Source organism: Rhinoderma darwinii, chromosome 4 (genome assembly GCF_050947455.1).
Source record: "Rhinoderma darwinii isolate aRhiDar2 chromosome 4, aRhiDar2.hap1, whole genome shotgun sequence".
NCBI lineage: Eukaryota > Metazoa > Chordata > Amphibia > Anura > Rhinodermatidae > Rhinoderma > Rhinoderma darwinii.
The window spans coordinates 47,140,203-47,163,911 of record NC_134690.1 but is presented as its reverse complement, the minus strand read 5'-3'; the positions used below and the strand labels follow the sequence as shown (position 1 = coordinate 47,163,911).

Here is a 23,709-nt window from a genome sequence, read left to right as displayed (position 1 = left end):
AGGCTTATCCGCTGTAGTGCTGCTCCATTTTTTTGAATATGAAGAAAAAAATATATATATATTTACAGAAAATCTAAGGGCAGCCATAGACAAAAAACGCTTTAACAGTGGGACATCTGCCAGTCTTAAGACTTATGGACATAAGGTACACAGAGAAAAGAGTGACAAAGAAAATAATAAAACTGAGCTCCACTTCTTTTGTGCTGGTTTATAACCACCCCACAACCCCCCACCAATCCCAGGACAGACAGATTAATACTTTTTTGCCTTTCCTATACTGTCACTAGTAAGAGACGAATAGTGTGACATTTTGGCCAGTTGCACCTTCCATTGCTGGCTAAGACATCATTCCAACAGTAACCTGTGTATGGGGCAGTGTCGGCTAACAAATTAAATCCTCCTATTAAATCCTCCTATTAAATCCTAAGAGTTGTGTAATAACTGTATGCAGCTACGTTCTCTTCCCAAAGATTGTCTAAAAATATTTGAGGTCTACTGAAAAAGTAGATCAGACCATGTATGGCCCATGACATCGTCCCCCTGCTGTCCCCCTATGAGAAAGGCGAACAGCTTCAAAATCATCATACGGTTATCCCCTTACCTCTTAGAAGACAAAGACTAGGCCCCTGTTGCACGCCAGCCATGGGGGTCACCCAGTGTTCCTGCCCACTTATACCTCCCAGTGCTCACTCACAACAGGGTGAGAGATGCTAAAAGTGTGGCCTTGCTGATCTTCCGAGGAGCTGAAAAGAACAGGAGCAAGATAGCGTGTGTATGACCCTTTCCTTCCATCTTTCTCTCAGGGGTGAGGTCCCAGCCGCTTCCCCCTCCTCTACTGGTACAACCAGCCTAGTGTTTGCAGCAGCAGTAGTACCTAGGGGACCCCCAGTAAATCTTTAACCCCTCATACAGAGGAGTTTTTGTGTAGCATACAGATTATTCTATCTTTCTAGACAGTATAAACAGCTACTCGGTTCACCATGTCAGAACCTAGGGACGAGATGTGTTGGCCTGTGCTAAGTGGAGTACTACATTTAAATGTAGTTAGTCAGAATCTATTTACTTGGCATGCCTGGCTCGGAGGTCGGCATTCGTGGTCCCGCCTCTGCCACTCTCCCTGAATTTGCTATTCCAGAATGGGCATGCTACTGTACCCTGGCTGTGTCTTACCTATACCCTTTATGTGACCCTTTGGAAAGACACCTAAAAATGTTGCCAATTTGTCATCATTGCATCCGCCTAGGGCAGTAAGACTATTATGGAATAGACCCGTTGGCTTCGCCAAGGGATCAAGTCTGTGGCATCCTGAGATTACCTGAAGGATCTGACACACCTACTCTGAAAAGCATCTCTGCAAAGCTTTCTACAGGTAAACTACTGATGCTCTCTACAGCACTCTCAGGGGTAATCCACCATGCCCTTTGGGCATACCGATCCAACTTCCAAGCACTCTCTAATGGACCTCCCCTTTGCTGGCTCTCACGTTTTTGGGCCTCAACTGGACGAGATTATCTCCGAGGGTACTGGCGGCAAAACAGAACAGCCTCAGCGCTCAGGACCTTGGGTCCTCGTTTCCAGTCCATTCATTCCTTCTCCGGTTCACACTCCAAAAGGGAAGCAGTTTTCACAAGACTCCAAGAGGAATCCCAACTTCAAACCCTGTCCTCCCTGGCACCCACGACCTCAAAACAGGGTTCTGACACCACCTCTGCCTGAAAGTCTGCCCCTATTCAAGCCTGATCAGGTGCTCCTACCCCGGTCTGTGAGGAAGTCTCAACGGTTTTAAAGTAGAATTTTTTTTCCATACCACAGGCTGTTGCTTTCTATAGTTCCTCCATGTCACCCTTTCAAGGCTACCGCCTTCTTTCACGAGGTGGACCCTCATTTCCTTTGAGGTGTTATCGTTCTGGTAACTCAACAAGAGAGCTTCTTCTCTAACTTCTTCGTGGTCCCCAAAAAAATATAGAACTGCTGATCCCATTCGAAGTCTTTCAACATTTCACACTGAAGGTGTATGGTCGCCGGAAGAAAATGAGACTTCCAATCAACATGCTTTAGCTACAGGCGATCTACCTTTTCTCCACTAGAGCCCATGTTGGTGAGTCTTTCTGTCTAGATACTGTCACACAATGCCCTGAATCACCAGGGCAGAAGCCGTAGCTTAGCAGTTATGATGGAGTCAGCCAGGTTTCTGTCACATCGCTGCTCTGTCTGCAGTCCACATTCCGGGAGTGTGAGTGGTTTCTTCATCAGGACATTTTCAAACAACTATGTGCCAGGTGGGGAACCCAGACATAGTGCCCAGGTTCAATTACAAGCATCCCCAGTTTGTGGTGTGAACGCGAGCCCCTCTTGCTTACGCAGTGGGCGATCTAATCATTCACTGGGACCGGTTCAAATTTTTGTTTGTCTTTCTTCTCCTGCCATTTATTCCCAGGATTTTCAGACAAATCAACGTGGAAGGAATCCCAACAATCCAAATGGCTTCAGACGAGCTTTTGTGGGCCGAAAATATATCCCTACTGGCCGACACACCCTAGCTTCTCCTGCTCAGAGATAATCAGCTCTTTAAGGGTGCAGTCCTCCATCAGAATTGAGGTTCGCCATCTTTGACGGTATGGTTAATGGAGCCGTAGTTCTGAAATGTTGTGGTTTCTCTGAAAAGGTCATCAAAACCATGTTCAAGGCCAAAAACATAAAAGTCTTCCCCTAATATTTACTATAGGACCTGGAGGGATCTTCCTCCTCTACTTTTTTCCTGTCTAGGGTCTTGTCCTTTCTTCAAAGGGGCTTGGACCTTGGGCTCGGTCTTCGCTGTCTCTTAAGTGCAGGTCTCAGCCCTCTCTATTCTTTTTCTAAGACCTCTGGCTTCTAAACAGGATGTGCAAAGTTTTCTCCAGGGGTTGCCCATGCAGTCCCTCCTTATCAACATCCACGACTCCTTAGACCTGTACTTGATCTTTGAGGCCATTCGGTCGAATCCCTTTGAACCTCTGTGTGATGTTTCTCTTCAACCTTGTCTAAAAGGTGTATTTTTGTTTGTTTGTTATTTTTAAACGGTAACCGAACTAGCAGCACCTTCTTAACGTTCTCTCTTCCTAGTGCTTCACCAAGATAAGGCAGTTCTCCGACCACTCCCTTCCTTTTTGCCAAAGATGGTATCCTCCTTCCATCTGAATAAGGATATTGTGCTCCCCTAATTCTGTCCTATCTCTCCAGGGAACGTTCTCCCCTAGAATCTAGTTATGGTTAGAGCTCTCCAGATCTACCGGTCTGAAAAAGGTTCTTTTCGTCGTTCCGACTCTCTGTTTATCATCCCTGACAGGTCTCATATGGGGCTGGCGGCATCTAAGACTACTTTCTCTCATTAGATCAGGGTGGCCATTGGTTTATCTTGCTAAGGGAAAAGCTTCCATTTTCCAAGTCACAGCACATTCTACTGAAAGTGTACCACAGGGCCTCTGCTGTACAGGTGTGTAAGGCTGCTACTCTCCACACCTTTACGTTTTATTTGGTGCTCACCTTTGCAGCCCCAGATGCTTCCCTCAGTCGTAAGGTCATGCAGGCAGCAGTGAAAAAGATGACTATACGAGATTCGATTGTTTTTCTGGTTCTTGGTCCCTCCTCTGGGGATTGCTATTTAGACAACCCACAGTCTTCCGTGTCCCCCAAAGTCACAAGCGAGAAAAGAAGATTTTTTTTATTACTCACTGTGAAATTGTATGGGGACGCTGGAGGAGACTGTCAGCAGTATTGGGTGGTGACACTTGAGGAGACGGTCAGCAAGATTGTATGGTGATGCGTCCCCACCCAATCTTGCTGACAGTCTCCTCCGTCACCACCCAATCTTGCTGACAGTCTCCTCCAGCATCACCATACAATCCTGTTGACAGTGATGCTGGAGGAGACTGTCAGCAGGATTGTATGGTGATGCTGGAAGAGACTGTTAGCAAGATTGTATGGAGATGATGGAGGAGACGGTCAGCAGTTTTTTATGGTGACGCTGGAGGAGACTGTCAGCAAGATTGGGTGGTGATCCTGGAGTAGACTGTCAGCAGGATGGAGGGATAAAGACATTTAGCAGGAGGCATGTAAAATCCGCAAAAAAAAACAAAACGTGTCAAATACACGCCGTGTGAACCTGCCAACTGAAAAGTCATTCACTTCACTTTCATCATTCTAAGGGTATGTTCACACACAGTGTTTTCAGCCGTTTTTCGGGCCGTTTCTTCCTGGCTTGTAGGAGGGGGGGGGGGGGTGAGATTCCCTCCCACATTTTCGGCAGCTGTGAGTCAGGTTGCTTTGCCTTATTCACCTTGCTGTAATTCTGGGAAGTGCTCCCTTTGGTGGCCAACATAGGAAAACATGTCAAATTACTATTTCATTTTTAATACTTTCCACCATGTGGAAGAAAAAAAATAAAATACAGCAAATTTTTAAAAAAATAATAGAAATAAGTAACTTATTAAAAAAATTAAAAAAAAAGGCTTAATTCGCGACACATTCCCTTTAAAGACATTCACATAATTATATCCCAATTCATTAACTTTTGTTTGCATTAAATTCCTCTTTAAGTTGTAGCCCTACAAATCTTCGCCTGTACGGATTATGCAGCTGCAATTATACTGCGGCAAAATAACATCCTGCGCCCTTAGATTATCCGCAAATTAAAAATAATAAAGGCAGATGGATAATAACATTTGTCACCATGCCCGGTATTGCGCTGCTTCATATCTAGTTAGAAAGGATTACTTAATTGTGAATTAGTATTGACAGGATCATCTTGCTATACAGAGTTCAAAGCGCGCTGGGCTTTAACGCCGAGTTAACTAACTGAATCAGATTATAAATGATAATGGAGGTGAAAGGCTGCTCACTTAAAGAGGAATCAATTCCGCCTTTATTGTTCTGACTTTGTAACATTACCCGAGCATATGTTCTTGCTGACAGCACAATATTTAGGTTCCTAAACTTCTTGAAGAAGTCGGCATCGTATCTCTTCTCAGCTGCCTGAGGCCCCCCGAGGATCTCCTTTAGGACAAAGAAGCAGATGTTTGAGAAATCCTTCAAAATATGGTAATGGAGAAGATTATGAATGGATAATTCCAATCTATTTATCAGCGGCTCAGCACTAACGCAACATTCCAGGCAAGAACGGCTCAGTAAACAAGCAGCCAGGTATTGAGTGATATTATTCAATACTCCTCCAGATTATTAATGTCCATGGCGTACTCCGTTTATATACAGCCGTTTTATACTGGTCATCCATCACTATTAAAGTAGGTTTCAATAGCCCATTTGACATTTAGCTCCATAGTTAGATTTACATATTTATGTTTTCACTTAGGCTCTATTCACATCTCGTTTTTCAGGCATGTCACAGGTATACGCCAGGAGTATTCCCTGATGTATAGTATAGACGTGCCATAGGCCTCCATGCACCCAGCGCTTGTCAAAAGCATACACTGGGCTGGTACATACGTGTTGGCATACATTTATTCACTGCATAGAAAAACGTGATCTATTATGATTTTTATACAGTTGGGCACAGAAAAAAAAAACGTGGAGTGTGCGGTATACTTTTTTTTTTTCAATGAGAGTCCATGGAAAATGTTAAATACTTTCCACCATACCTCTGAAATGGCTGAAAACGAGATGTGAACTGAGCCGTAAGCTTTATCCACACGAACGTGCGTGAAAAACGGCCGATTTGCACCCGTGCGGGACCGGTTTTCACGGATCCCTCATAGACTTGAGTCTATTGAGTGATCTGTGAAAATGGACGAAAATAGGACACGTCCTATTTTTTGAAGAGCCCTTCACACGGTTCGTTAAAAAACGGCCGTGTGAATAGCCCCATAGAAACACATGCAGCCGTGTGACGGCCATTAAAAAAATGCCCGTCCCATGGACGATTTATACATTAGTCTGAAAAAAGCTTTACACAACTTTTTTTTTTTCCCGTTTTGAGGAGGAATTGAATACAATACAGGACTATTATCTAGGACAAATGTGCATGAAATACATGAATTTTTTTTTTTACTGTTATGCAGAGATATGATCTTCCGAACTAACACAACTTACTCAACACTGCACCTGACAAATCAGAAGCGAACAAGTCATCATCAGAATCTCTCAGATGTGCAGCTTCAGAATTTGTGATTTCAACATCAAGAGAACACAACTTTATAATATAGCAAAAGTTTTTTTTAGTCTGGATATAGAAAAGAGGGGGGGGGGGGGTTGTGGGCAGATAACGGCAAAAATAAAAAAGTCACAGATGGAGAACTAGCATTAGGTTGGTCAGACCCCAAAATGTAAACAGACATAATAAAGTATTGTAAGGTGTAGACTGGAGGACTTTGCCCCGGATGAAGCAATACTCAAGTGGGGTGTGGACTGCATATGTTTGGACTGGGCTAGTCTTTGGCTTGTTTTTATGCTGTTTTATATTTTCACATCTATAAGCATAATAAAAAGCTTTGCACAAAAATGAAAAGGCGGAGTGATCGCAGTACTTCAATATTGGGGGAAGTTTTCTCTCCATTTTTCTCTTACATAGGGATATTTAGAGGAAGGAAAACCCTGTTGAGGATATGTTGTTTCCATTAGCAAACTGCGATTTGTATACTGAAAACTGGACCCCCCCTATAGTTTGCGCCTAACGATACTTTATTATGGCTTTTTTATTTTGGCAGGTCTCGTTTAAGGAGAGGCCACATAGAGGAGGAAAGAACAGGGATCTACAGAGAACAAGCTCAATAACTTATTTGAAGAGATGCAGAACTTCATCCCGAAAGGACATGAGCTTAGAAAGAAATAGATATACAGGTATTGACCATATTGCCATCACAGCACCAGCACGCTCGTAGAGGGAAATAGGGATTGGAGCTTGGTTGAGCCTTTGTACCTCGATTGTATTTCGTATCTAGCCGTTTAGGATTTGCTAGTAATAAAAACTCATCGGTTGTGTTGAGAATCTTTTAATTCTGCTCAGGGTAGTAATGGAAGCCAAACTCACTAGGACAGCGACTGAATATCTCTTATAAAATGATTGGCTATGAACATAAGGACAGGACATGCCACAGGTGCATCGGAGAGCTGCATTTTAAGGCTAGATTCACACAGCATTGCGCATCTCGGACGTGAAAAACTGGCGTTTTTCACGTCCAAGGTGCATCCGTGCTTTGCGGGACGCGATATCACGCATCCCCCAAAGACTAGAGTTTATGGAGGGATGCGTGAAGTGCGAAAAAAATAGGACTTGTCCTATTTTCTCACGGACCCTTCACACGGTCCATTGAAACAACGGGCGTGTGAACAGCCACATTGAATTATATAGGTCCGTGTGACGGCCGTTTTAACACGTTCGTGTCAATAAGGCCTAACACAAAGGGGGTCTAGTTGCAAGTAACCGAGCAGGAATGTTAGGGAAAATAAGGTAATGGGTGTGAATACATAAAATTATTTTCTGATAAAGTTCCTCCGATTACAAAATTCATACTAGACAATATGGAGCGCAACACCCCTCTCCTCTTCAAGGTAACGAAGCAAGGAGCTAAAAAGACAACTGACGAGAGAGATAAGGGACCCTTATACTGGAAGTCGTTCTAAATCTAGGGGTGAAGCGTAGTTGTGGCTGTGTAGTGCCCATACGTCCACTGGCTATTGGGAAAGATGTACTAGCAGGCATACAACAACCCAAATAGTTTGTGGCCATATCACAGAATTGAAGGAGGGTCAGCCAGGAACAATAGGAGGGTCGTCCCACCGACCTTCATGGACAATGATGCTGCAAGTAGGGTTGCGTAAACCCTTAATTTGAGAGCCTTCCTGTCTGGATGTGTTATGAGTGGCTTCATATTAGACTGCAAAAAAAGGCTTTGTTCACATTTGCATTTGGAGCCTTTACAGCAAATTCCATCAGATTGGACAGAAGGAAAAGAGCTGCATGCATTCCCGTCAAAACAACAGAACCCCGTTAATGGAATCAGTCAGGAGCCATTGGTATCCATCCTACGAAGGATCTGGAAAAGCATTGTGGCTTCTGTTGTGAGAAGAAGCCACGAAACAGATGTGAACAAAGCCTAAATCTACGGTTTAATAACAAATTCTGCTGTGTTCCGTCTGTACAAAGGGAGGGTTATGCTGGACTCAATCAAAACATTTACCTCATATGTTGACAGGCGGTCTAGGTAGGTCAATAACTTGAGCCTACAGCGGCAGATCTCCTTCTGCTCAAGTGTTAAGCTGCGAGGTAAAGATTTAAGGTTACTCACTTTACTGCTAACAACGAAGACGAAGTATCAGAACATATACATTACAGTAAATTGCTAGAACATAAAGATTTCAGTCTATAGAAACTGTTCTTCTGAAGAATATACAGCGTATTAAACGCATGCACAGAAAACGGGAAATGAGGCATAATAGAGCCATACGGGTAGGGACGGACTTACCGATACACACACGGCGCCTAAGCCTAGTGTAAGTTGAACTGTGTACTCATAGCACCTTCATTTTGCAGCAAACATTTTAAATCCATACATTACTGTAGCTGCCGCTGGTTTCCCCTATGGTTTGTTCTAACCATGGAGCCCTGGGTGGCAGCACTGCAGAATATCCCATAGATTAAAGGGCTTACCGTCACGTACATATAAAGTGCCATGATAAGCGGATGACCTGCTGCTATACATTCATTTACCACCGGTTAACATACCAAGCATTTTGGAAGAATTTGACCTCTTTGGCGCCTTTAGTAGTAGTGAAGCTAAAGTACAAAAATCGAAAATGTTAAACGCCTGGAACCCTTCTACCCACCATTTGATCCTCATTCCCTTTAAAGTGGCAGAAATGATGCATCAAATCTCTTGGAATTAGGATTCCTTGCTGCCGCTCACAGCTTTTTCAATTGAATTTCATGCCCATCTTAACCAGCACCCAAAATGAAATTTTTCTCCTTGTCCAAATTAACACTTTCATGGTTTGGGTGGATAAATGCCCTGAAAATTGATATGTTGCCTCGACTTGTATATTACTTTCAGGGCATTAGCTTGCGCATCCCTAGGTAGCCAGCTTCTCTGGCTGTCTCTTTCATCTGGGGTAGAAAGCCACCGAGGTTACTTACCGCCCTGCTCAGTAAACATAAACATGCTGGAGGGGTAAAGGCCCCGTTCACAGAGTTTTTTGGCTTTGACGCGGAAACAGTGTCGGAATCCGTGCAAAAAAAATGTCGGAAACCGCCTCCCATTGATTTCAGTGGGAGGCAGAGGCGTTTTTTTTCCGCTGTCACATTTAGCTGCTCGCTATAAAAAAAAGCGGCATGCACTTTCTTGCTGCGGATCCGCCTCTGACCTCCCATTTAAATCAATAGGAGGCAGAGAAAGCGTTTTTCACTGCATTTTTTTGACCGCGGTGCTCAATGGCTGCGGGCGAAAATCATGGCGAGAAATTGCAGGCAGGTCAAAATCTGCCTCAATATTCCTGAAGGAATTTTGAGGCACATTTTTCTGCCTGCAAAAAAAAACTCAGTGTGAACAGGGCCTTAGTCTCCCAGATTTATCCTTATGTAATGCCTCCGCAGAAAGTTTTTTGGCACTGATTCTGAAGCGGCTTCTGTGTCAAAATCAGTGCAAAAAAACTCTATGAACTGGCCCTAAAACTGCTCTCTTTAATGTAAGCAGATCCGCTGAGATAACCATCCACCACTGTCTGAACGCCTCAGGACTGAAATCCCTAGATGAGTTGTCTTTCCCAACGACTCTTCGGCCAGGAGCCAGGCTCACATATGGACAACTTGGAGCTACATATGAGCCTTTTAAACTATAAATCTTCTCTCCACAAATCGAACGCCACTTGAGGTAATATGCATGGCATCTGATCCCCAGAGCCACAAATGGTTTACACAGGTCGATTTCTGTCCATAACAAGCGCCGATCAACTATATAACAAGTCGATCAGAGATTGTCAATAGGCCCTTTTACGCTCGCCAATGATCTACTGCATGGGGATGTAGGACTGTTCGATCCCCATCAGTTTGCATCATTGTTGGTAGTCAGTCTTTATGGGTGTTTTTACATTTTCGGTGATCATTTCATAAGTCGCGCCAAATGACAGGTATCAGAATCACAGGCATCGGTATCAAGTTGACTGCAATACTAAAATGCCGCCAGTACTGGTTACACCATTTATTTACATGGCACCAAAGCTGGCATAGCTTGGTAAACACTCCGCAAATGCTAGATTAACGTGGGCAGCTTTTTTTTTTTTCTTTAACTACATTTCTGTAAATAAAGTCTTAAAGAATTGGACAAGTAACAGATTATTAGGGCTTCGGAAAATGCAACATTCAACAAAACATTAAGCCATACAAAAAAAAAAAAAAAAAAAGATGATCTATGTTTAACCACATGAGATAATAACCAAAACCCACTCACTTATCAAAGTCCACCCGCTGCAGGAGTTCTTCACGTCTCTGGCTCTCTCGCTCTTTTCGGGTTTCTGCCTCCTCTTCTGCAGTCAAGAAGTCTTCATATGGGACATCATCAATGTCTACATCCCCTGGTAATATAAACCTGCCCCACAGAGAAATAGGAAACAAGCAGAACTTAGTAATCATTTTAGAGACAGATTATTAAGGTTCATGTAAGAAGTGTGAGATTTGGCCTAGTCCCGTAAAACACATTGCCAAAATAAATCCCATGTACAGTATATTGTGTCTAACATGCATCAAAGCTCCATTCAATTCAGGTTGCAAAAGTTTAGGATCCTAGACTAGGCATAATAGTCAACTATTAACCCTTAGGCCCTGTTCACACAGAGTTTTGAGGAAGATTTTGACCTGCCTGCACTTGCTTTGCAGCATTTTTCGGCCACAATCATTGAGCGCCGCGGGCGTAAAATGCTGCAAAACCGATTTCTCTCCCATCCCAATGAGTTGTCAGAGACGGAAAAGTGGGAAGAAAGACCATGTCGCTTTTCCCCCCCAAGTGTTTTATCCGCTCGAGGGAAACCGCCTCCGCCTCCCATTGAAATCAATGGGAGGCAATTTCGTCCTTTTTTATTTATGCCGTCTCCACGTCAAAAACTGCACCAAAAAACTCTGTGTAATCTGTTTAGGCCTTAATGATGCAGTAAATTTTTTATTTTTGCCTCTGCATTTCAGCAGCTATAACATGTTAATTTTTTTTAGGCTCTATGAGAAGGTTTAATGTGGGAAAAATCATAATTTTTTTTTTGACATTAGTCTGTAATTTATATAAATTTATTTTGCGGGCAAACGCAGAAGATAGTGATTTTTTATTTTTTTTGAATACCATTCATGGCTCACACTAAACAACCTGTTAAATCAATTCTTCAGGTTATTGCAGTCATGGGGACCTCTAAGGGCCTGTTCACATCACCGTTGCCCTTCCGTTGAGGGATTCCGTCGAAGGTTTCCGTTTGCTTTTCCGTTGAAGGGCAACCCGACGAAACCCCTCAACGGGAGAGCAACGGTGATGTGAACACAGCCTAATATGTATGTTTATTTTATTTAAGATGATCGTATTTATTGTCCTTTTTTTTTTTTTTTATTGCTTCAAATTTTTTTTATTCTTTTTTTTTAAATCCATTTAAGAGATTACTATTTTACATTATTATTCTGCCAAGTTCTAATGTTCCTCCAATCCCAGCCATTAGAGAAGGAGCAAGGCTGTCATTAGAAACCCATGCAGTACTTATTCTACAGCACTGTAAAAAGTCGTATTGGAGGTCATTAGAGGTCAAAAGAGATGGTTTGTGAAGTCTGATGTGTCCCAGAGCATTTTGGAAGCGCTATGATCTCCAGTCTACTTAGCTGCAAAAAAACTCATGCAAAAATGAGCACTGAAACGGTGAGACGACATTTCCAGAATATCCCATATGACCGGTATAACGGAGCCGCACAGTGGATACAATGACACAAGCTATAAGAAGAAATCGTAATTCAAGGTGAACCCGGCATTCTGTTCTACATGGACTTTCCACACTTTTAAAGAGGTTCTACACTTTTGACTTCTGTTCTTGCAACCAAAGCCAGCAAACTGGACAGGTAGGTTAGTGTGGCAGTGTCACTATAGTCCCTATGACGTTATGGAGATACAGGACAGAGGTGCTACATTATAAAGCCATGAAAGGAAAGTACATACAATTTATAGGACTGTGGAAAACACAGGAAGACCGCCCAAAATAAACTGCAAACATAACATTCCTAATTAGATAGAGCTCATAGTCAGTAGGAACTGCTCAGTGTTCTGCCCCTGATAAACAGGGGCAGGCAGCAGAGGGCAACTGTGTATTTAATAGGCAATAACTTTTCAAACAACTTATGTTAAGCGAACACCCCTTGCACACGACCATTTTCAGGGCGTGAAAAGCGGTCTGTGTGTCGACTGGATTTCCTGGCATGACCGCGGTACAGGTGAACGGGAGTCCCTGCCTTCCTGTGGAACTGCTGTTCTGTACTGTATCATTTTGTGCAGTTTGGAATTTTGAGGCAGATTTTGCTCTGCCTGCACGCCGATTTTCGCTGCGTTTTTTGCCCGCGGCCATTGAATGCCGCAGACAAAATGCCGCAAAATACGCTTTCTCTGCCTCCCATTGATGTCAATGGGAGGTCAGAAACGTAAAACGCCCGAAGATAGGGCATGTCACTTTTTCCCGCGAAAGTTTTTTTGCTCACAGGAAAAAAAAAGCCTCCATGTCCCATTGAAATCAATGGGAGGCATTTTCGGTCGTTTTTTGGCACGGTTTCTGCGTAAAAAAAACTCAGTGTGAACTTACCCTTATTGGATTTGTTTGAAACTATACAAAAAAATAAACACCCTGGTGTAAAGAGTTAGGGCCAGTTCACACAGAGTTTTTTTAATGTGTTTTTTGACGTGGAAACCGCGTCGGAAAACGCACCAGAAAATGGCCCAAATTGCCCCCCATTGATTTCAATGGGAGGCGGAGGCGTATTTTGTTCCCGCGAGCGGAAAAACCGTCTCGCGGGAAAAAGAAGCGACATGCCCCATCTTCGGTCGTTTACGTCTCTGACCTCCCATTGACATCAATGGGAGGTAGAGAAGGCGTATTTCCTGGCGTTTTTTGCCCGCGGCGCTCAATGGCCGAGGGCGAAAAACGCGGCAAACGGCATGCAGGCAGATCAAAATCTGCCTCAAAATTCCAGACGGAATTTTGAGGCAGAATTTTCTGCCTGCAAAAAACTCAGTGTGAACATAGCCTTAGAGTATCAGGACTATACCCACCAGTGTCACTTTCTTTTTGTGTGCACTAGGGACCGACTAACATCTATACGATTCCCACACTAGCCTGGATCCTGATCACAAGTCCTCTAGTTTGTGTGGGAGTTGTAGTCCTTTCCTCTGTATATGTTGGAGGCTGCTGGTTTGCTCTGGCAGGCGCGGCCTCTAGACTCACAGAGCTTCTATACTATTCTGGCAGATAGTCCCTATATTAATTTCACTGCTCCAACATGTTTCACCAGTCTCTTTATTACTGGCTCCTCAGGGAGCAAACTGGCGGCAAAACGGGATAGTTTTGATAATGGCAACCTGATCACAGCATTGCTGCTGCTATATACCCATAGCCACACCCCCTTCCTTTACACACACCCCCTGTGTCCAATCAAGAGAAAGGCAGGCACAGCTAGAGAGCTCAGCGCCGCCTATTCTCTGATGTAAGAGGGGCGGGAGCTGGGAGTGTGAGATAGAGTAACCACGGGGACCAAACATGGCTTCCCCACAGCTCAGTAAATATAAAGGAGCGGTCAGATCTCCTGACCAGGAAATATTGCGGCAGAGTGCATTGCAGAGAAATCTCTCAAACCATTTATCCAGTGACCGCATGAGAGGACATTGCATCATATAGGGACATAGTTACAGTAGTTTGTGTTAAACCAGTCTCCTAAAAGTGACACATTATCGGGACATATTAGATGGATATATGTGACACCCTGTGATAAGATAACACATTCTGCACTTAGGGCACTTATAATGTGGTGACAGAGCCTCTATCTCCTACATAAGGAGATCGGCGCTGTAATGTAGGTGACAGCAGTGCTTTTTATTTAAAAAAACGATCTATTTTCACCACTTTATTAGCGACTTTAGATTTATGCTAATGAGTTGCTTAATGCCCAAGTGGCCGTGTTTTTACTTTAGACCAAGTGGGCGTTGTACAGAGGAGTGTATGACGCTGACCAATCAGCATCATGAACTCCTCTCCATTCATTTACACAGCGCATAGGGATCCTGCTAGATCCTTATGTGCGGTCTTATACTAACACATTAACAATCCACGGGATGTCTATTCACAATCTCTTCACTTCGTTACTCTGTCTGTGGTAGTTACAGCAGAGGAAGCGTGATCTCGCGAGATCTTGCTGTAAATGACAGGTTACAACGAGATTACGCTTCCTCTGCTGTAACTACCATAGAAACAGTAACAAAGAGCAGAGATTGTGAATAGACATCCCATGGAATGTCTATTCACTGTCTAAACACTTCAGTATCGTTAATGTGTTAGTATAAGACAGCACATAAGGATCTAGCAGGATCCCTATGCGCTGAGTAAATGAATGGAGAGGAGTGCATGATGCCGATTGATCAGCGTCATACACTCGTCTGTACAACGCCCACGTGGTCTAAAGTAAAAATACGCCCACTTGGGCATTAAGTAACTCATTAGCATAAATCTAAAATCGCTAATAAAGTGGTGATAATAGATCGTTTTTTTAAATAAAGTGCATTACTGTCACCTACATGATAGCGCCGATCTCCTTATGTAGGAGACAGGGCACTTATAATGTGGTGATAGAGCCTCTTTAAAGGCTATGTACACTTTTGAAATAGACATTTTTATTTAAAAAAAAAAATGTAAAATATATATTTTTTGTGCAACTTTCGAAATACTTTTTATTCAAAATTCTTTTTACTTTTTGAGATACAGCTGCTTTGTATCCTGTATACAAAGCAGCTGTATCGTGCGCTGAGACCTGAATCCGTCAGGTCAGCGGGACAGATGGGTTCAGTGACAGCTGGTCCTGCGTGTCCAGACATGCAGGATCGAGCTGTTACTGATCACATCTAAGTTCATAAAATGCAGGACCTGCTGACAGTGAATGTGTCAGTGCCGCTGACCTAAACGCGTCAGTGCCGCAAAATTCTAAAAAATAAGGATGCAGATAGGTCCTCTTTCCCAAGTAAAGGGCTCAGCTAAAAATATTTAAAAAACACTGTAAATAAATGGAGAGACAGTATGGGACTAGGTGTCTGGCTCTCTTTAATTTGAAAACGGTGCATCATTTAAGCCTTAAAACCCAAAACCTATAAAGCATAGAAGTCTATTTCTCGTAGCAGAATGCCTCGTGGAGATATAGAGGTTGGCTTCTTCACTTAGACACAGGCTATTTCCACTAAAGAGCAGCTGCATATATTATGCATTAAAACCCACACTTTAAGTGGTTATCAAAAAGCAACAGGGGAGCGGCGAAGCTGCTCAGATGATGTTGGGAGAGTGCCCACTGTAATGATAATACATTGCTCCGAATCAAAGAGCTCAAGAGACGGCATATTATTACACAACATTTTAGTGAAGTATGCCTAATTACCATAACCATCAGATCGGAAAAGGATAATTAGAATGGGCGAGATTGAAGATTGGTAAATGAATTTACGCATGCATTAACATGTTAAGGAATAAGGCACTTCACTGCGCTGTCTTGGGCTAGACATCATTAATCAGAAGATCGGATTCACAAGTGAACTGCCGGCATTTGTGTAGGAATATGCAAATGAGGAAGAGACACCGCGGCCCCGCGCTCCGCAGTGGTCTCCGGAGATTTCTTGCAAGAGTTTTGCATGCAGCTCGCAAAATAAAAACATTATAACAAAATTGCTAATGTTTTCATCCATGGCTTGTAACATAACGCACCTTCCCCCATCTTCGCCATTGCCTATGGCAACAAGCGCCTCCAGGTCTGTTCCCTTTAGGCCAAACATCAGCAATTCCTTGGCAGCATCCACGTTCTCGGGGACCCTTTCCAGACATTCATGCAGGACCCAAGACCTCTTCTTAATTTTGCTCTGAAATTAAAAAATTTAAATTTACAATTTGTAACTGCAAATATGATGACATTTTTCCCTCCTAATATTGTGCTGAAGAGCATTCCCTCTAGAAAATGATAAAATAAAGCCAGCTGGCTGACGGTAGATCACCATTCATGTTAACACTCTTTGAGCAGATGTTTCGTATGCAAAGTTTCAGCCAGACTCGTTTATTTAGGGTTCAATTGGTCTAATACAATGTATGAAACATTCTTGGGTAGGGTTGTCACGATACCAGAATTTGTACCGATAGTATTGCGATTCTCAAAACCAAAGCAATACTTGAGGACAGAATATTTTATTCTATTTTTTCCTCTTTGTTCATAACTTCTTTTTTTTTGGGTCGACGTAGCGGTGTGAGACTTTGTTTTTTGCAGGGCGCGTTGTACTTCATCAAGGTACCGTTTTTTGGCGTTTTTATTAAAAAAAATATTTTGGCAAAAATGAAAAAAAAAAGCTGTTTTTATTTTCTTTTTTTTTTACAGAATACGCCGATCATCATAAAAGACGCTTTGTTCTGCAGGTTTCTGTCAAAAAAATAAAAAAAATAGCATTTGTGTATTTACAGATTTTTTTTTTACATTTCACATTACTTTTTTTAAATTAATTTAACTTTTTTATTTTTATCTATTAACTTTAATATACTGGCATATATCTATAAGCCAGTACATTAGCCTGTGTACTGAAAGTACACAGACCGTTGTTAGGGCATACCTAAATATGTCCTAACAACAGGAAATATGGTCAGACAGCCCTGGGGTCCTTCAATATACCGGGAGCGGTCTGCCCATATAATGTATGTACCTCAATCACATCACAAGGATTCCTGTGACTCATTTTCCCTTAGAACGCAGCGGTCAGCTTTGATTGCAGAGATCAGGGGTTGCCATTGCTCTACTGCTGATCGAGCGGGCAAACGTGCTGTACCCACGCGATCAGCATTGTACCATGTGGCCGGCACTGCACTAATGAGCAGCAGGCACTGAAGACTGAACATCAGTGCGCGCACCGTGTTCGCGGTCTTCAGGGCTGGTGCCGCCACTCATTAGTGCAGTGCCGGCCACATCACATCATGCTAGTCTCTAAATTCATGTATTACAAAACTATGCTTTCCAGCTGCACAGCTTAGTTTAAAAATAAATGAACTCACGGTATTGAACCGTTTGAAATAGTATCGATATTTTGATGCATCGTTCAAACCCAACGGTTTGTTAAAGGTCAGGTCATCGAAGAACCAGCAGACTTTCCTGAAATGGCCAGATATACAATAAGGAAGCAGCACTGCATCCGGAAGTATAAGATGGCCACCGATGCCTAATTTTTCCCCTAATAGGTAATAATGGCCATAGAAGGGTCTTGCAACATAAGCTTTTGTCGATCAGAAGGGATCATTACCGCTCAAAAGAGATTAACAACCCAAGTCATATTGGGAGCAATTTGAGTGATCTTTCTCATAGGCACTGGTCACATTGCCATCATGACAATTATTGCACACAGGGCCGTGAGAAATGACAAATTATTCACAGCATCACAACAAATCCTGACAGACCACATGAACTTACAATGATTTCCGTCAGGGTTGACGGCAAGAATAACCAACAGAGCCTTAAGCTGTCGGGCTCCCTTGTGGTGTCTGTCATTTTGACGAGAAGAATAGTGCTGCACGCACTGACGGAAAAAGGCACAGAAGTTCCCAACCTAGATGTGAGCAGAGCCTAAGAGAAGAGTGTGTCAGGAGCCCTACCAGCTCAGCAGGAGTTCCGAGGTCAAGCAAACGTCCTACTGACAATCATTGGCCTCCTACTGGACAGTTTTAAAAATAGGAAGCCACATTTATAACTAAAGTCAAAGCGCTCTGCTGGATCTGTTGTGCGACAGATACCAACGGCGCCCGATAGAACCGATTGACTTGCAATGGACTCCATAGGGATTTAGATGGAAAGAATAGGGCTGCATGATGTGCTAGGTCCTTAAATTTGACAGAATGCAATGGAGGCTCCTAACAAAGCCTCGGATGAAGATGTGAACAAAGCTTAAGGGATAGGGTTAGATCACTGTTGTGTCAAAGCCCAGTCAACACAGCAGAGCTTTCAAGGTCAAGCAGTCCGTTTTATCTGACAATTCTTGAGAAGGGAGGACCATGGAAAAGGCATCTATTCGATTTCAGATTTTCTTTTTAAACCGTAAACACCACATTAATATAGAACAATCCTAGCGCCACAAACGAGAGGAAACGATAATGGTTCCATAGCATCGGCTCCAATATTTGCTTAGCGTGGACTATAGCAAGAATAAACGTATTTTACAGAATCCAATGGAATTTAAGTGAAACTGTGGCAGCAGAGTTGCACACATTCCAATAAAAATTATGGGAAAAGTTGAATAACTAGAGTCAGACTCCGCACAGAACCATCTACCGCTAGATGCCAAGAAAAGTTACTTCTGGATCAATGGCTATGTTAATGGTCTAAAAAAAATAAATGGTGTCCTATCTACAGTACCTGAGGAAGAACATGAAAAGGTGTGAACTATGAATATTACATTGTACATACATACACTACCGTTCAAAAGTGTGGCGTCACCCAGACAATTTTGTGTTTTCCATGAAAACTCACACTTATATTTATCAAATGAGTTGCAAAATGACTAGAAAATATAATCAAGACATTGACAAGGTTAGAAATAATGATTTTTATTTCAAATAATAATTTTCTCCTTCAAACTTTGCTTTCGTCAAAGAATGCTCCATTTGCAGCAATTACAGCATTGCAGACCTTTGGCATTCTAGCTGTTAATTTGCTGAGGTAATCGGGAGAAATTTCACCCCATGCTTCCAGAAGGCCCTCCCACAAGTTGGATTGGCTTGATGGGCACTTCTTGCGTACCATACGGTCAAGCTGCTCCCACAACAGCTCTATGGGGTTGAGATCTGGTGACTGCGCTGGCCACTCCATTACAGATAGAATACCAGCTGCCTGCTTCTTCCCTAAATAGTTCTTACATAATTTGGAGGTGTGCTTTGGGTCATTGTCCTGTTGTAGGATGAAATTGGCTCCAATCAAGTGCTGTCCACAGGATATGGCATGGCGTTGCAAAATGGAGTGATAGCCTTCCTTATTCAAAATCCCTTTTACCTTGTACAAATCTCCCACTTTACCAGCACGAAAGCAACCCCAGACCATCACACTACCTCCACCATGCTTGACAGATGGCGTCAGGCACACTTCCAGCATCTTTTCAGTTGTTCTGCGTCTCACAAATGTTCTTCTGTGTGATCCAAACACCTCAAACTTCGATTCGTCTGTCCATAACACTTTTTTCCAATCTTCCTCTGTCCAATGTCTGTGTGCTTTTACCCATATTAATCTTTTCCTTTTATTAGCCAGTCTCAGATATGGCTTTTTCTTTGCCACTCTGCCCTGAAGGCCAGCATCCCAGAGTCGCCTCTTCACTGTAGACGTTGACACTGGCGTTTTGCGGGTACTATTTAATGAAGCTGCCAGTTGAGGACCTGTGAGGCATCTATTTCTCAAACTAGAGACTCTAATGTACTTGTCTTGTTGCTCAGTTGTGCAGCGGGGCCTCCCACTTCTCTTTCTACTCTGGTTAGGGCCTGTGTGTGCTGTCCTCTGAAGGGAGTAGTACACACCGTTGTATGAAATCTTCAGTTTCTTGGCAATTTCAGTTTCTAGCCTTCATTTCTAAGAACAAGAATAGACTGTCGAGTTTCACATGAAAGCTCTCTTTTTCTAGCCATTTTGAGAGTTTAATCGAACCCACAAATGTAATGCTCCAGATTCTCAACTAGCTCAAAGGAAGGTCAGTTTTATAGCTCCTCTAAACAGCAAAACTGTTTACAGCGGTGCTAACATAATTGCACAAGGGTTTTCAAGTGTTTTCTAATCATCCATTAGCCTTCTAACACAGTTAGCAAACACAATGTACCATTAGAACACTGGAGTGATGGTTGCTGGAAATGGGCCTCTATACACCTATGTAGATATTGCATTAAAAACCAGACGTTTGCAGCTAGAATAGTCATTTAGCACATTAACAATGTATAGAGTGTATTTCTGATTAATTTATGTTATCTTCATTGAAAAAAACTGCTTTTCTTGCAAAAATAAGGAAATTTCTAAGTGACCCTAAACTTTTGAACGGTAGTGTACATCAGCCTACACTGTTCTAAAATGTTGTAGGGGTTAATACTTAACACTAATCTATTCTGTATGCAGGGAATTTGTACAACTATTATTTCGTCCTGATCTGTATAAGCTAATTATGCTCCAATCATCATTAGGCTGTAATAAATAGGAAGAAATATAATCATAAAAGAAAAATGAATACATTTGTTGAAATTAATGTTGCACAAGGTCAAACCTGTGGAGAAAAAAAAAAAAATTGCCTGGAAGTTGCTAAAATCTCAACAATAAGGAACATACAAAAGGAGGAACAAAATAATGAGGTTTTTTTTTTTTTTTTTTTTTTTACAACAGTCTATTTTCTGTACAAAACAGATCATCAAAACAATCAAGATATAAAGGAATATGTAACAAGCTCCTCCGGTAATTATCATAATTACCTCTATTTGTGATAGTAATGAAAAGGGAAATCAATAATGTGATAAACCTGTGCAATAGATCTTTATAGAAATGCTAAATAAAAAGTCAAGATTTTTGGCGAGATTCTAACTCATTTTGTAACTAAAATTAACCCATTTACTGCCAATGACAAGAATATAAGGAATAGAACTTAGATCATGGTATCATTTTAAAGCCCAGAATCTTAGCTTCCAAACGACACTATGGTCATAGGTGTAATATTCGAGGCGCAGCTCACACGTGAAGTCAGGCAGAAGGATAAAAATGGGTTTTTGTTTTTTTTTTAAAACGGTTACCTTTTAAATAAATTTGAAGCTGTTGTAATCTGAACGCACTTCAGTGCAGAATAATGATTAGATTCTGTGTTTGCAAGGAAAATACTGCACCAATATTAAACGTTATCTCTTAATTTACAAATTGTGGATCACTCAACAATAAAAAAACGAAAGCGGTTTACAACATAGATGCATTTACAAAATGGCGGAATATTTTTCCAGTAGAATCACTACCATAAGGCCCCATGCACACGACTGTGCCCGCAATCAAGGCCCGCGACTGACAGCCGCATTTTCGGGCCGTGCTCCCATACAAAGCATGGGAGCACGGCCCGCAAAATGCAAAAGAACGGACATGTTCCATAATTCCCGGAACATTTCCACGGCACGGACACCCTTCCGTAGTGCTACGGAAAGGTGTCAGTGTTCAATGAAAGTGAATGGCTCCGTTTTTGCGGGCCGCAATTGCGGTCCGCAAAAACTGAGGTTTTTTTACGGTCGTGTGCATGGGGCCTAAGCAAACATAGGAGTTCTATGTCCTAAAATCTTCTGATGAACACCCATCAGCCGCTGATAACAGGTCAGCTCCATGTTACTACGTCCTGCACAATAGTGATCCTGACGACACTGCGGAACCTGCTGCATGGAAACAATCAGAGGAGCTTTAACAGTCATTTACTACAATTATCAGAAATGGGGATGGTTTTTTCTGGAGGAGGTGAATAACTTACCCGCTTGACCTTTCTTACCACGGACATCGAATCAGCAGACCCCCATACACCTTAGTTAGTCGGCCGATCCTGCCGGAATCGTTGAGTATGGACAATTTTATCGAACGTGTATGGCCAGCTTAATATTATGTAATCATTGCAATAATAAATGTGTTGAATAGAAAACATTGATAACATTTCTTAAATGTCGTCACAGATTTTTAAATGTCTCCTTAAAAGAATTCCTGACGCCATAACATCTGCACATCGGCATCTAAATTATTAATCGTGGTGTTTCTTCATTTATATCAAGTCTTTTAGAAATGGCGCAGCAATAAAATTCCATACTGGTAATTCTGCATGAAATGAACGTACCAAGTAGTCCTGAATTGTTGCAACGTTGACAGTCGATTTCCTCCACTGTCTCTGATAAACCAGGTCAGTGTCCAGCGCGTACGCGTGCGCCAAGGATAAAGCTTCTCCGTACTCTTCATTTTCAATCTGCATTGAGAAGAACATAGGTCAATGTTTTACTAATGTTTCTACAATATCTATTTTGTCTTTAAGAATTCTTGACTTTGTTCACATCAGTGATAGGGTTTTCCGTTGTTCTGCTCCGTCATAAAAGCAAAGCAACAAAAAAATTAAAGCACCCTATCGGTGACAAGATGGACATCAGCAGCGTCTGACGGCACCTATTGAATAATATTGGAAAGATGGAAGCTCAATAGCGCGACTGGTCAACAGAGCCCGGGTACATTTAGGATTTCAGATTTTAATGGAAACGCATTTTAATGCCTGAGAGGCGTCTTCATCCTACCTAATCATACAACAGCAAGCATTTCAAAAACGGAAAAAAAAACAAAAAACTAAAAAAAAAAAAGACAATGGCAATGATGTCATAAGTGGCATAGATATTTTTTTTTCATTTTTAAATACTTGGATTATTTTTTGTAGGATTTGGTTTGCTGAAGATGCCTGTCCGGCATTACTATCAAAATCTGAAATCCTTCTCTGATGATCAGCTATTGAACTTCCATTTTTTTCAAATATTATCCATTGCCATACCGTGTTGTCCTTTTCAGTCACCGACTGGGAAGTCGCTACAAATGGATACCTACTACATGTGTCCTATCAGAGTTGTGCCTGTATTTTGCGCAACCCAACACCGGTTGTTACTCTTCACTATTACACCATAGGGCGCTGTTTTTTGTGCTCTATCTCCAGATAAAAGGTGAGAGAGTTCCTCTTTCTAATGACTTAGATGCCGTGGTCACTTCCGTTTTACCAGAAAAAGTAGCGCAGCATGCTGCTATTTTCTCTGGTATTTTGGACAGGATCTGTGACGGAGCCTCCAACGTAGATGTCAATGGAGCCAAATTTGTAAAATTAAAAATCACATATAAAGTGAAATTAAATCTATTAAATCTATTATAAAACCTCAATAAAAACATAAAACTATCCTAACATCCCATGAAAAATGGAGACCCGTCATAATATCGCATGATTGACAAAAACTGAACCCATCATTATTTCTCTTGAAACATGTAGACCAATCATATCACCTCATGAAATGAGATAGACCTATTATACTATCTCATATAACATGCAGATCAATCATAATGGCTCATAAAGAAAGGACAGTCATAGTATCTTAAAGAGGATCTGTCACTAGATTACATAAGTTGAACTGGTTAACTGACCTGAATAGCGCAGTCTCCGTGATTTCAGCACGATTTTTCTTTTTTCCCTGGACCCTCCAATTACAGAGATTTGGCCCACTGTTGTGTTGGCTCCCTATATGCTAATTTGCTGTAGTTAGTCAACGAGGTGGAGCTAGCTTCCCTGTCTCTGATGCTGACCAATCAGTAAAAGGCAGCTTGAGGGTAGTTCATGCTCTGTTGGCTAACTATAGCAAATTAGCTTAGAGGGAGCCAACACAACAGTAAGCCATATCTCTGGAACCGTCGGGGTGACAGATCTAAAATCAGGGAAACCA

The 23,709-nt window shown here is 42.1% G+C and overlaps 1 protein-coding gene across 2 annotated transcripts in view; it reads right to left on the bottom strand.

Annotated features, from left to right (window-relative positions):
• NBAS (NBAS subunit of NRZ tethering complex) overlaps positions 1 to 23,709 on the bottom strand; it is a 655,156-nt gene that overhangs the window by 515,448 nt on the left and 115,999 nt on the right. For both annotated transcript variants that reach the window (XM_075861089.1, XM_075861091.1), the window contains exons 16-20: positions 22,086 to 22,211; positions 15,952 to 16,103; positions 10,434 to 10,571; positions 8,172 to 8,250; positions 4,927 to 5,031 (exon numbers count right to left, since the gene is read on the bottom strand). In XM_075861089.1, coding sequence (XP_075717204.1) covers positions 4,927 to 5,031; positions 8,172 to 8,250; positions 10,434 to 10,571; positions 15,952 to 16,103; positions 22,086 to 22,211 — 600 coding nt within the window. The remainder of the gene's footprint in view (positions 1 to 4,926; positions 5,032 to 8,171; positions 8,251 to 10,433; positions 10,572 to 15,951; positions 16,104 to 22,085; positions 22,212 to 23,709) is intronic.